The sequence below is a fragment of the Heterodontus francisci genome, chromosome 22 (assembly GCF_036365525.1).
Source record: "Heterodontus francisci isolate sHetFra1 chromosome 22, sHetFra1.hap1, whole genome shotgun sequence".
NCBI classification, from domain to species: Eukaryota; Metazoa; Chordata; class Chondrichthyes; order Heterodontiformes; family Heterodontidae; genus Heterodontus; species Heterodontus francisci.
The window spans coordinates 80,878,042-80,892,336 of record NC_090392.1 but is presented as its reverse complement, the minus strand read 5'-3'; the positions used below and the strand labels follow the sequence as shown (position 1 = coordinate 80,892,336).

Sequence of the window (14,295 nt, the reverse complement as noted above, 5' to 3'; positions counted from 1 at the left end):
TAAAACTGCATTTTAGAATTAACTCACTCAATTTGTAAGTTTGACTCTAGTTATAAACTCAGAATCAAACAGCCTGTGGATACATCAACATCTTTAGCAATGGGTCTACTTAAACCTGAAGGGAAAAACAGCAGATGCTGAAAATCAAATAAAAACATTAAATGCTGGAAATACACAACAGGTCATTCAGCATCTGTTAAGAGAAAAGACAAGTTAACATTTCAGGTGTAGGACTTTCTTCGGAACTAAATGTTTAACAAAGGGAGTGAGACAAGGAGAAGATACAGCAAGGTTTAGAAGGCCTAATTCTCTTCCCCACCCCATCACCTCTTCTTATAGCATCTACCTACGTCCCCATGCAGGCAAAAATAAATATCCTTCACAAGTTCACTAGGTTGCTGTGGTTTTATTTTGGGGTGGGTGGGGGGGGGGAAGGGGCAGGGGAATTCTGTGGCAAGGAGGAATCCTGTGTTTTCCCACCTCTGTTGTGTTTTTTTTGTCTCATCACTGAGGGGCGAGTGAGGTACAGGAAAGGAGGTTACAGTTGGAGACTTGATTTCAATAATGAGGATGTTGGGGGGTGGGGGGTGGAGTGGTTTGATGGGTGCATACAGGACAGCTTAGGAAGAACAAGGGTGCTTTAAAAGGCCATTGACTATATCAGCATTGATGAAACAGAGAGAAAAAGACACACACACACACGAAAGGTCAAGAGAGAGAAGTTGGAGGGGAAAGAAGCCTCTATCAGATGAGAGAAAGATTAGGCGTGAAAGGAGAGAGAAATTCCAGACTATAAAAGTGACAGGAATTGCTTATTAGAAATGAGAGATGAGAAACAAACAGCTGGAGGTGACGGGGAAAAGGATTGGCCATCAGACAAAAGGCTATATTTCCTCAACAGAACTTTTCTTTGCCAGAGTTATTAATGTTTGTGACCCCTCAATAAAAAGCTGTACACAAGCTTGCGTGATTTCAGTACATATTTAATACATTATTTCACAATAGCATTTTCCATTTGCTATTTCTTAAAACACTTACCAACACAGTCAGAGAGCACTTAAATGAATATAAATTAATTGCACAGAACTTTCAGAATCTGCGATGAGGTTAGGAGTTTAAAAAAATTACATATTGCAAGCACAAAAAACCCTGAACAAAGTGAAAGATCGTCCTACATCAGTGCAGAATAAAACAAATTAATATCTCAGGAAACGGACGCATTGCTTGAAATGGACACAGAGACTGACCAGTTGCATGGCGAGTCTCAACCTTCATCATATCAAAAGCATTGAAGATCATCTCTCATAGTAGTATTTTCACCAAAATTAAAATCTTAAGTTTACAGTATTTAATAAAAATACCGAGACTTAAACGTCCTGTAGTTCTGTACATTTCAACATTGAGCATACGAAATTTACAGAAAATCCTTTGCTCAAAGGCTATGAGGCAAAGCAAGTGCATATTTAGAAAGCTGTTGAGTACTCAAAGGGTTAATGCAGAAATCCTTTAAAAGCAGGCTCTTGTTATCTTCTGATAGTGCCTTGCCAGTGTGTATGTGGCAGTGCTGCCTACATACACCCCGCCCCTACCCATCCTCATCAATACCAAGCTTGCAAACTACGCCATACAACAATTCAGATCCAGCATAATGCTGAACTCGACTGGAACATACGAGAAAGTGGATGCTCACTTTGCAAAGTCCACCACTCAAGTATTCAGGTCACATTGCATACAAACCACAGTCCTGTATTCAATTTACAGGAAATAGTCACTGCTACAAATAATTTCAACCCTGGGCTCACCACCTCTCCTTCTCATATCTACAGACCCTATTTTTCTTAATCCCCCCTCAGGTTTCTCTGCTCAATGCAGTATCTTTCTGTTGCGACAACTGGGTGTTAACTGGGACAAATTGAGCTCCCTGATCAGCTGACTGACAAGAACTGGCAAAGTGGAAGATCAAATGAAAGTCACTGCTACCATGGCTCAAACTGGCAGCCCATCTTGCTGTGAAATTCAGCTACTTGATCAGGCTGGCTCAGTTGGTAGCAGTCATCTCAGGGCTAGTGAATTGTAGGTTCTAGCCCCACACATGCCATTTGAGCTCATACTCCAAGCTAATACTCTACACTGTAGGGGGTATCATCCTTTGGATGAAATGGTCAGTCTGGTGGATGTTAAAAGCTCTCATGGCTCTAGTTAAGGAGCAGGGAGAAATTAGCTGGTGATTTATCTCATTGCTATTTGTTGCATTTGCTCATTAACAGCCAGTGCGTTTCCAAAATAACTTGCTGTGTGAAGCCAAACATTTCGGAGAGATGTGATAAGACACTGCATAATTCAAGCCTCAACTTCACAAGGTGATTTCGCCACAACCTGCTTATTCACTGGAGACACCCACTGATAAGACTGGAGAGCACAAGAACTATCAAGCTATGAATCTGGTGCTAATCAGAATCAAAACCCATCAATCGGTCCTGCTCCTGTGGAGAGATTGCCCATTTTACATGCAAAGTTTGAAATGGACTATAAAGCAATAGGATTTAATCAGCTTTAAGCAAATAATCTTATTCATATTCTTTAGGATTCTTACTTACCTTTGGGCCACATCTACCTTGGACACTGACTGACTTGTTCTCTCTTCAAGAGGTGGTGTCTCAGAAAGTTTGGAGGAGAGAAACATTCTGCAGATCCAAATACACAAAGCTCTGCATTGCATTGACTAAATGTAATCCTTGCTGAAATCCTGAGGAAATCAACTAATGTTGGACTGTATGGTACAAACAGAATGACTGCAGCATGCTACACGGTGAGAAATTCAATACAGATGAACTTGTGTTCTCTTACATCAAAATTTCAACTTTTTAAAAAGGGGGTTGGGGGTGGGTGGTGGAAAGCGCACATTCTGGCACCCATTTCTGAAATTGGGGCAAGAACATAAAAAATACCAAACCAGGCCTCGGATAAAACCGGCTGCACGATTGCCACTGAAAATTCAAGAAATGCAGAAGTCAAAGGTTTTAACATTTGTAAAAAATTGTTTATCTAAAATATATGACCCTGATTTAATGAAACCATCTTGTATTACTACAGCTGCATTTAAATCAATTTAGGGCTTAGAATTCCTAACTTCAGGAAATTTCTAACTTCAATTTCAATCCAGCCTCATGTTTAGCATGTAAAAAAACAGATGTCTACTTTATAAACTGTGACGTTCATTAAGGCTCAAGTTTGAGCTGCAGTGAAAGATAAACTAAGCTACAGGTCACATCCTGCATCTGCAGTGGTCAATGGTCACCAGTTTGGTTAACTGGGGTGTCTCAGCTCTGTCTTTCATCTGCAAGCAACAATCAGCATCACACTCCATTTCCTATTAGAGTTCAGCCCTGCAGCCTCAGTCTTAAATTCAAGATTCCTTCTCAATACAATACACTTTAGATTATTGGTACAGTTCGGGAGATGCTTTACACAGGTTTTACAGGCAGGGTAAGTTTGTTACATCTGCACTGAATCACAATTTACCAGATGAAGTTGCAGTGAATAACCTTGGCTTTGTTAGGTTGGAGAAGCTGGGGTTGTTCTCCTTGGAACAAAGCAGGTTGAGGGGAGATTTGATAGAGGTGTACAAGATTATGACAGGTTTGGATAAGGTAGACAAGGAAAAAATGTTCCCATTAACTGATTGTCCCCTCGTCCTTGTACACAGATTGGACATGAGATGCAGGGGGGCATGAGGAAGAACTTTTTTATGCTGCGAGTGGTAATGACCAGGAACTCGCTGCCTATGAGGGTGGTGGAAGCAGTGATAATCAATGATTTCAAAAGGAAAGTGAATGGGCACTTGAGGGAAATAAACTTGCAGGGCTACACAGACAGAGTGAGGGAACGGAACTGACTGGACTGCTGCACGGAGAGCTGGCATGGACTCGACAGGTGGCTTACCACCACCTTCTTGAAGGCAATTAGGAATGGGCAACAAATGGTGGCTTTGCCAGCGACATGCACATCCCATGAAATAAAAAAAATGGCCTCCTTCGGTGTCATAAATTACTCTAGCATTCTACAAAAGTTGAGAGCTCCAGAAGTGATGTTCACAGCTTAGATTCAGTGAAAGGAACTATAGGATATGACCCTCTGTTCATTCAACTGAAGGAATATGGTGAGGGGGAAGTTAGAACACCATATCTCAAATTTTGAGATTGATAAATAGTGTTTCATGATACAGTTCACCAGATCCTGCTGCTGGTTAGGTTGTTTTAACAACCGCTAGCATTTTGTTTTCTCCTGAAAATGAACCCTCTCAACCCCCTCACCTGATCAAGCCCATTGATTAAGCCCAGCTTTTCAAAACATTGCATTTTCATATTTAATATCAGTTAATTTAACAATTTATATATATATATATACTTTTTATACCATACGTTCATTGAATAATGTGCCGTCCTCACACAAAATAAGCAGCAGTAAATAGCGCAAACCAAGCCATGAAATTATCAATGTCTTCTAAACCCTTTTCTGTAGCTGATGGAAGCGCTAATGAATTAGCAGGTTTCATATTATTTGACTAAGGTTGCTTGTCCCCCTCCTAGCTGGATTTCCCATTCAATTCCCAGTGACTAAAGTCCTGACTAGAAAAGGATGTAAAACTGAAATAACCCACCCAGTCCCTGTCCACTTTGAAAATGAACACATTACTAAAGCCCTGAAGATACTGTTCCACTCATCTGAACAGAGATGGATCCGTTAAGTAAACTTGCAGTGGGATAGCATGATGGGTTCCATCCTCAGCTACTCTCTGCTGTTGTAATCAGGTTTGTGCATGAACTCCAAACTAAAACGTCTAGCCCAAAGCTCAAAGACTACTTTAATTTCCTATCTCAGAGTGTTTGTGGTCAATTCGTGTCATTAGATGGAGGATTACTTGGAGACATAGGGAGAAAATAAAAGTGAAAAAGGCAAGAACTAAACTCACTGTGCAGCATTCTTTAAAGAAATCTGCAGCCAGGTTCTCAGTGCTAGATGTCGCAGTTGTGAGGGAGAATATTCACTTATTTAATTACTTGTGATTTTTAAGATGGCAAACACAATGCTAGAGGCTTTCAGAATCAGGATTGACCCCAAAATGCAATGACGTCTCCGGAGGACATGTCAAACATTTTTCCACAGGTAAGCGGGCTACAAACTGACAATCCTTGCTTCTTGGGAAATGTGAATCCCTTTCACACAATCACTGTCTGACAGATCTTCCTAAACCATGTGAAAGTTGCCACCATGACCCCAAAGATATAATTCATCTAACGAGTTATACACCTCCCAGGAAACTGAAATACAGCATATTTTTTGTTAATAAAAATGTATTTGTATTAATGTTGTTTAATTTTGTATAAGGTTTAATTACAGCCATATTGAAGTGCAACACTGTCAGTGTTTCAGGTAAATGAAAAATCCAGTTATTAATGCCAACCATTGACCAATAATTACAAATGATCACAACACTGATCCAACCTACACAAATCAGTGCATCTAAGATAACAATGAACATTAAACACAACTTGTCACAAGATATTTAGACTCAGTAACTAATGATCACTACCATTCCCCCCCAACACCACCCCCCTCTCAAAATATGGCACAATACATCAGCTACTCTCAGTAAGAATATACCAGGCAATCATGTGATTCACTGACTGCATGTGAAGCTGGCTCCAAGCATGTTATAATTATCAAAGTATAGCAATCTTTAAATAATATGAAAATTCTTTTTAATCCAAGTAATTAGATAGTTTATAAAACTGAACTGTGCTGAACCAGCAAGAATAGAATTAAATTAGACCATTAGCAAATTGTGATAAAGCACATTTTAGTTATACCTCCTATTCCAGCAAATCGACCCTGCAGACATTCATCCAGTGTTCAACTCTGCCTGACATCAGCCAGAATATTTAGACAACGCATACAGTACTGGAAAAAGGATAGTTCACTACAACCAATCTTCTATACTCCATTACAATACAAACACATATGCTTGCATTCAGACAGATGAAAATCACTCCTTTATGAAGAAACTGCCCACAACGTGGGTTTAAAAACACCAACAATTTGCCTCAGATCAGACATCATGCAGCTTTTGGTGAAGGAACAGTCTCACGAAGAACTCCTTAAACTTGTAAATGGAGTGGAAGGATGGATGAAGAATCAATGGGAACACAGTGTTATGCATTTAGAATTGTATATGGCTGCATGCAGGGTGCAACCTTTCCAACAGCTGAACCAGAATTTTCATTCAAGAACTTTTTATTTTTGCAAATTTGAGATCGAAGAACTTCCTGTACTATCCTTTTTTTTTAATTTTAACATTTGATCCCTGTCCTATCCCAGATAAAATTGTAAACATTCTGCTAGAGCAGAAATGTAAACAAAAGTTAAACCATTGTGCTTTTGACAATGTGCGATGGAGAAAAGCTTTACAGGACTATGGGGAAAGGGCAGGGGAGTGGGTCTGATTGGATAGCTCTTTCAAAGAGCCAGCACAGGCATGATGGGCCAAATGGCCTTCTGTTCTGCTGCATCATTGTGTGATTTTATAATACTTATACTAGGTATTAATATTTTCTTTGAAGAATGTCCAATGTCACATACTTTCATGAACTTCACAGTAAATGTCACGTCAAGTTTTACTTGCTGGTTGTTGATCACAACAGCACGGTGAAAAATCGTACCCGATATTACTTCTAACAGTAATGCTGGCATGGGGAGAGTAGGAGAATTATTTAAGGCTGCGTTTGCTGACAACACAGCCACTAGATGGCGCAGTACTTGCACATGCGCAAATGCAGCCTCATGCACTGAAACATGTCTGCGACGTTTTTGGCAGTTGCCAGTAGTAAAGATGGCGCTGCTCAATTTATCACACATTCTGCGCATGGGCGAATCTGGGAGTGTTCCGAAGACGCCGGCACTGGACTTTATTTAAAAATGCAGAACTATCATTGCTGTTGGTCTTACTTGACTGATGTGGCAGTTTTAAATTTTTTATCTAGATTTTACCAGGTTTTGAACTAAAAGCATTGATGGGAAGCAGATTTCTACAAAATCTCCAAACTTGATTGTAAACAATTCTAAAACTATTCCTGACCAGAGTGTCATGTGGCATTTTGGGCAGTTTCCTGTTATCAGGAGCTACAGCACAATTGGCGAAGAGTTGCCCAATTCAGTTTGTACAGAGCAGGAATGTCTAGACCAGTGCAATTAACTGAAGTTAAAGGTGTATCTGATTCAACAACCCACATGTTTCTTCAGTTTTTTCATCTCCCTTCTCCTGAAGGTACTAACTCATTCTTAACTTCAAATCCCAGCAACCCTCTAGTAGCTGACAAACCCAGGCTATTTCACTATGGAGAGCACAAAAGACAAGTCCAACCCTTTGCTTGCAGAACATCTGCACGCTTGAACACACAGACAGGAGACAGGGACACAGACACAGACAGGAGACACACAAAGACACACACACTTTTGTAGGAGTCACTGGAAAGCAATCAGAAGCTGATTTTTCCCTTCCCTAGTTCAGGGGATTGCAGTCCCCCAACAGTTGCTCCTGTTCAATCTTGGTGTAGGCAATTCTTAATCCAAACAGAAAAAGGCTTCTTCATTAATAAAAACAGTAAATGTTGGAAATACTCAGGTCTGGCAGCATCTGTAGAGAGAGTGAGAGAGAGAGACAGAGTTAATGTTTCAGGTCGATGAAACCAGTTCTGATGAAAGATAATTGACCTGAAACATTCACATTTTTCTCTTTCTCGCTCTCCACAGATGTTGCCTGACCTGAGCATTTCCTGTTTTTATTTCAGACTTCCAGCATCCCCAATATTTTGTTTTTGTACTAGGCTTCTTAGTTTTAAAATACAGCCATTAAAAGTCAAAAATCACAACTCAGTGCCAAATATTTTTTTTTAAATTACACGGGACAGACAGCAGCATATTGGAAATAACAAGTACATTTTTTTTGGGGACTGAATAGCCAAATGCATGTGATGTTATAAGGACAGGGCAAATGTTCTTGGAAGATAAGCTTCATGAGTCAGATTCCTGACTTTTCTCATGTACTTGGGATTAAATTCATTGTGGCACAAAGATTTACAAACCAAGTATTTTTAACCCAGAAAGCTCTTTCTGGGTAAACCAGCAACGATATTTTCATCAGGGATCAGCTGGGAATAATCCTCAAACTGCTCTAATATCTGCTCAGTATCAGTGTTGCACTGATCTCATGCAGCCACCTGCCACTCAATTTCCATTCTTGTTTGCTTATTTTACATTCAAGACTCATGCTAGGCACAATATTTCAAATGGGGAAAATATAGATTATAATTACACAGGGAATCTCAATCTGTCATTGCAGATGTATTTACGGCACGGACTTTGCACCACTGGTCTGAACATCTCTTTTCGACCTGTCTAGATTGGGATCCACTTTTCACATTAAAGTTCTCTCTCATATGTACACCACCAGTTATTGTATGAATACAACTTTCTAACTATATTTTATTTGTGTGCAAATGATTCCTGTTTGGACAAAAATAGACCCACATGTTTTTCTGAATGGCAGGCTGGTATAAATGCTAACCTGGTTCCACAACAGCAGCTGCATATCCCAGTGCCAGACATTTACAAGCAACACCAGATGAGTCCAGGCCTACTTTTAAAGCCCCTTAAGCTGGAACCATGACTTCTGAAACCCAACTCACTGCTAATATCTCCGATTTCGTTTTACACAATACTTGCACAGGCAGAGAGAGGCCTGTTACTACATACTTTGAATACATACAATCTTTGAATATAATACACCCTGTGTATAATACATATTTCTTAACTTTGGGCTACAATTTGGAAAAAATAATTTTAACATTCGTGCGTTGTGGCACATTCACTTTTGGAATTTTTTTTGATAGTGGAAATGCACATTATATTGAAAACATTTATGGTAGTTATACATAAATGAACCAATTGGGATCAGTTTAAAGTAATTGCAAAATTCCTTTGTATGTGATAACTGCTCTCAATAATGCAACTGTGTCAAGGTCAGACATCTTATATAAACCTTCATATATAAACTTTATTTTTAAAAAAAGCCCACAGCTGGAATGGAAACAAGGCAGGGAGCTACCATCCTTCAGTATTTGCACAGACCTGATTATTCAAATTGATGAGGCGACAGGGTTAGATGAGGCACGTTGTCACTCAAGCCGAAGCTTATATCAGACCCCATCTATGAGCTCTGGCTTGCCGGAGGCAGTGTCCTGAGGGTTGGCTACGTTGCAATGTGTGCAGGGGAAGGAACAGACACAAACTCTCGCAGAATATTCTTTGCCATTTCCACGTTGTTTTGTGCAATTAGCAATGCCTTCTGGATATCCTGATATGAGTAGCCCTGGCTCAAGAGGCTGTTGATCTCGGCTGAGAGAGTCTGCTGCTGTGAGATGTTACAGCTGTTTGACCGACTAGGGCTGGATTTGCGCTCAGAGTTGATTCGACGAGGTAATGGTTTGGGAGGTCTTTCAGGTGCAGATGAATCTGAGAAAAAGTAAATTAAAAAACTGATGAGGCAGACTCATCATCTGAAATCTTCATCTTTTTTAAACTCTCCGCTTTTTATCTTTTCCTGACCTGAAGGCACCAATTAAGGGGAGGCGATGGCACATTGGTACTGTCACTGGACTAGTAACACAGGGACCTGTGTTACTGTTCTGGGGACATGGGTTTGAATCTCACCACAGCAGATGGTGAATTTAAAAAAAAGTTCGTCTAATGGTGACCATGAAACCATTGTAAAAGTCCATCTGGTTCACTAATGTCCTTTAGGGAAGGAAATCTGCCGTCCTTACCTGATCTGGCCTACATGTGACTCCAGACCCACAGTAATGTGGTTGACTCTTAAATGCCCTCTGAAATGGTCTAGCAAGCCACTCAGTTCAAGGGAAATTAGGGATGGGCAATAAATGCTGGCCTAGCCAGCGACACCCACATCCCACAAAAAATAAAATAAAAATTCATGCTGGGTTACAGGAAGTGACTATCCCATACATCACCCGAGTAGCAATCCTGTTTATCGCAGACACACAACACATTCAATATTGGCACTCTATTTTAATATATATCCTTGAATTATAAAATTAACCTCAAGTTTATTTTCACAGGTTTTCTTCTCTTCTGAAGTGGGGGTTGCTGCTGGAGTTTAGTTCTATAATCAGCACCTGCCCTCCAGTAACTTACCCAAATGGTCATTTTGGACCTGTCGGCCCAGACAGTGAGAGTTGGCAGACGATTCGATTCTGGACCCAAACAGACTGACAGTTTTCCAGCACAAGTCACTGAACAAAGATTAAAAACAGATAAACTGGCCTATTTATCCCTTCCTTCACCGAGGCAGACATCAGCTAACTCAGCAGACTAGGGATCCAATGCAAGACTTCCTGGTCAGTTCAACACTAGCCAGTTCCTTTACTAGTTAAGTCAGCAGCAGATCTTAACTGTTATAAGTCAGATAGCCAGATGTTGGAAGATAGAACTGGAAACTAATCTTTATACACTTACAAGCTTTTATTTACAGAGACACACATTACATATATTGTGCACCTCCAAACCCAACAACCAGTTTTCAGCCTGCTCCTATATGAGCACAGGTGAAGCCCCAGTTAATGCCCACCACCTGAATACAACTAAACAAATATACACTTAAGATTAAGACCTATTTTTAGAGAAAAAAATCACTAAGACTAGGACTATAACTTTCAAGAACTTCCTTTTTTTTCTCCTTTTTCATATGAAGGCATGGAACAGCCTGGAAGAGATACTGAGCCCAGCTGCAAGGCAGAATGCTGAAGCATCCTGATCACCACAATAAATCTCTTAACCTGCTATCTGATGTCATTTAAACCCAAGGAAGGAGCAATCATTTCATGTCAAACACTAATTCTCCCTTCAACAACTTTCTCCAAAGCCCAGTCTGTTCAAATCTTGAATACTGCTCACCAAATTTTGGGAGGCTCTTCTAGCATATCTCACACATTCCTGGATATGACACAAGGAAACACTTTAAATCGATCTGTAGCTTCTAACTTCACTGTCAAAAACTTTCATCTAATTTATCACCGCTTTGGTCCTTTGCTTAAACTTCTTCTCTCTTGTCCTCTTCAGCTGCCAATATTCTACCATTCACGCTACTCCTCCTCCTTATATCCGCACTGTATTGAAATCAAAACTAGTGCATCATTTCCTGTCCTAACTTGCACATTCCCAAGATCTTAAAATTTACCTCCCTTTGTCTTCTCTTCATGCTATAATCTACAGAATTTTAAAATACAAGATTAATGTCAGTTACTACTCATTGATTATTCAGTCTTCGAAACGTTAGTGGTTTCCAGCTCGTTGGGCCGTGGCCCTTCACCTAGGTTTCTCAATTAAGAAAAAAATGACAAAAATGAAAGAAAACACAGCAGTAGACTCAGAGGTGACACAGTGAAATGAAGTTGAAGTTGCAATTTCTGAGTTGCAGGACACAGTAAATCGTTATTGCAGTTTGTAATACAACATTGCTATTGGTATCAAATGCACCAGGGCATCACTGCATAAGTTCCTCAGAACACTGTCCGAGGCCCAACCATCTTTAGCTACTTCATCAATTATCTTTTCTCCATCATAAGATCAGAAGTGGGGCTGATGCCTGATGATTGCAGTGTTCAGTTCCATTTGCAACTCCTAAGATAATGAAGAAGTCCATGCCCATGTGTAAAACTGGAAAAAAAATCAGGCTTGGGCTGGTAAGCGAGTGGCATTTGTGCCAAAATGACCATTTCCAACGAGAGAGCCTAACCACCTTCTCTTGACGTTCAATAGCATTATCACCAAGTCTCCCACCATCAGCATCCTCTGGGTCACCACTAACCAGAAATGCAGCTGGACCAGCCACATAAATACTGTGGCTACCAGAGCAGTTCAGAGGCTGGGTATTCTGTGACAAATGATTCACATCTGACACCTTAAAGTGTCTCTGCCACCTTTAAGGCACAAATCAGGAGTGAAATGGAATACTCCCCACTTGCCCAGATAGGTGTAGCTACAACCTATCAAGAAGCCTGACATCATCCAAGACAAAGCAGTTTGCTTCATCAGCAATTTACCGGCTAGCCTAAATAACCACTACCAGTGTACTGTGGCTGCAGTATATACTATCTACAGGATGCATTGCACCAACTCACCAAGGCTTCTTTGGCAGCACCTCTAAATTCTACTACCTAGAAGAACAAGGGCCGCAGCCACATGGGAACACCATCACCTACAAGTTCCCCTCCAGAAGATGTGCTCCCAAACTAGCCACATCCTTAGTCAAGCTGTTCCAGTACAACCACAATACTGGCATCTACCCAACAATGTGGAAAATTGTCCAAGTATGTCCTGTCTACAAAACACAGGACAAATCCAATCCAGCCAATTATTGCCCCATTAGTCTACTCTCGATCATCAGAAAAGTGATGGAAGGTGACCTTAATAGTGTTATCCAGCAGCACTTAACAATAACCTGCTCACCAATGCTCAGTTTGGGTTCCGCCAGGGGCAGTCAGCTCCAGACCCCAATCCAGACTTGGTCCAAACATGGACAAAAGAGCTGAACTCCAGAGGTGAGGTGAGCGTGATTGCCTTTGTCGCCAAGGCAGCATTTGACAGAGTGTGGCATCAAGGAGCCCTAGCAAAATTGATGGGAATCAGGGTGGGGGGGAAACTCTCCACTGGTTTGGGTCATACCTAGCATGAAGGAAGATAGTTGTGCCTGTTGGAGGTCAATCATCTCAGTCCCAGGACTTCACTGCAGGAGTTCCTCAGAGTAATGACCTCGTCACAACCATCTTCAGCTGCTTCATCAATGACCTTCCCTCTGTCAAAGTCAGAAGTGGGGATGTTCGCTGATGATTGCAGAATGTTCAGCACCATTCGCGACTCCTCAGATACTGAAGCAGCCCAGGTCCAGATGCAAGCAAGACCAGGACAACATCCAGACTTAGGCTGATAAGTGGTTAGTAAGTAACATTCGTGCACACAAGTGCCAGGCCATGACTATTGCCCACAAGAGAGAATCTAACCATCTTCCCATGACATTCAACAGCATTACCATCGCTGAAGCTCCCACCATCAACATCCTCGGGGTGGGGGTGGGGGGGGGGGGGGTGGGGTTTACCATTGACCAGGAACTTAACTGAACCAGCCATTTAGATACTGTGACTACAAGAGCAGGACAGAGACTGAGAATTCTGCAGTGAGTAACTCACCTCCTGACTCCCCAAAGTCTGTCCACCATCTACAAAGGCACAAGTCAGGAGTGTGATGGAATATTCTCCACTTGCCTGGATGGGTGCAGCTCCTACAACACTCATGAAGCATGACACCATCCAGGACAAAGCAGCCCACTTGATTGGCAACCCATCCACCACCTTAAACATTCACTCCCTTCATCACTGGCACACAGTGGCAGCAGTGTCTACCATATACAAGATGCACTGCAGCAATGTACTAAACCTTGTTCAACAGCACCTTCCAAACCAGTGACCTCTACCACCTAGAAGGACAAGGGCAGTAGATACATGGGAACACCACCACCTGTAAGTTCCCCTCCAAGCCACACACCATCCTGACTTGGAACTATATTGCTGTTCCTTCACTGTCGCTGGGTCAAAAATCTGGAATTCCCTTCCTAACAGCACGGTGAGTGCACCTATAACACATGGACTGCAGTGGTTCAAGATGGCTCACCACCACCTTCTCAAGGGCAATGAGGGATAAGTAAAAAATGCTGTCCTTGCCAGCAATGGTCACAGTCCGCGAATGAATTAAACAAAAGGGACAACACCCAGACTTTGAAATACATCACCGCCACTTCACTGTTGCTGGGTCAAAATCTTGGAAGTCCCTACCGAACAGCACTGAGGGAGCACCTTCACCACACGGACGGCAGTGGTTCAAGGCGGGTCACCATTTCCTCAGGGAAACAAGAAATGGCAATAAAAATGCTGGCGTTGCTGGAAGTGGTTAGCAAACTCTGCTATCTTGGGTCCACGGTGATAGACAATCTGTCCCTTGATGTAGAGCTCGATACACACATAGAGAAAGCAGCTACCACCATTGGCCGACTTGCAAAACGTGCATGGAACAACACCAAGCTGACCCCTAGCACCAAGCTGACGGTTTATAAGTCCTGTGTTCTCAACACCTTGCTGTATTAGCTGTGAAACATGGGCGACTTACAGC

At 41.5% G+C, this 14,295-nt stretch overlaps 1 protein-coding gene across 2 annotated transcripts in view; it reads right to left on the bottom strand.

Annotated features, from left to right (window-relative positions):
* Positions 1-967: 967 nt before the first annotated feature.
* The window catches only part of cbl (Cbl proto-oncogene, E3 ubiquitin protein ligase), a 281,338-nt gene continuing 268,010 nt past the window's right edge, over positions 968-14,295 (bottom strand). For both annotated transcript variants that reach the window (XM_068054161.1, XM_068054162.1), the window contains one exon: positions 968-9,570. In XM_068054161.1, the coding sequence (XP_067910262.1) occupies positions 9,308-9,570 (263 nt within the window). In that variant the 3' untranslated portion in view covers positions 968-9,307. The remainder of the gene's footprint in view (positions 9,571-14,295) is intronic.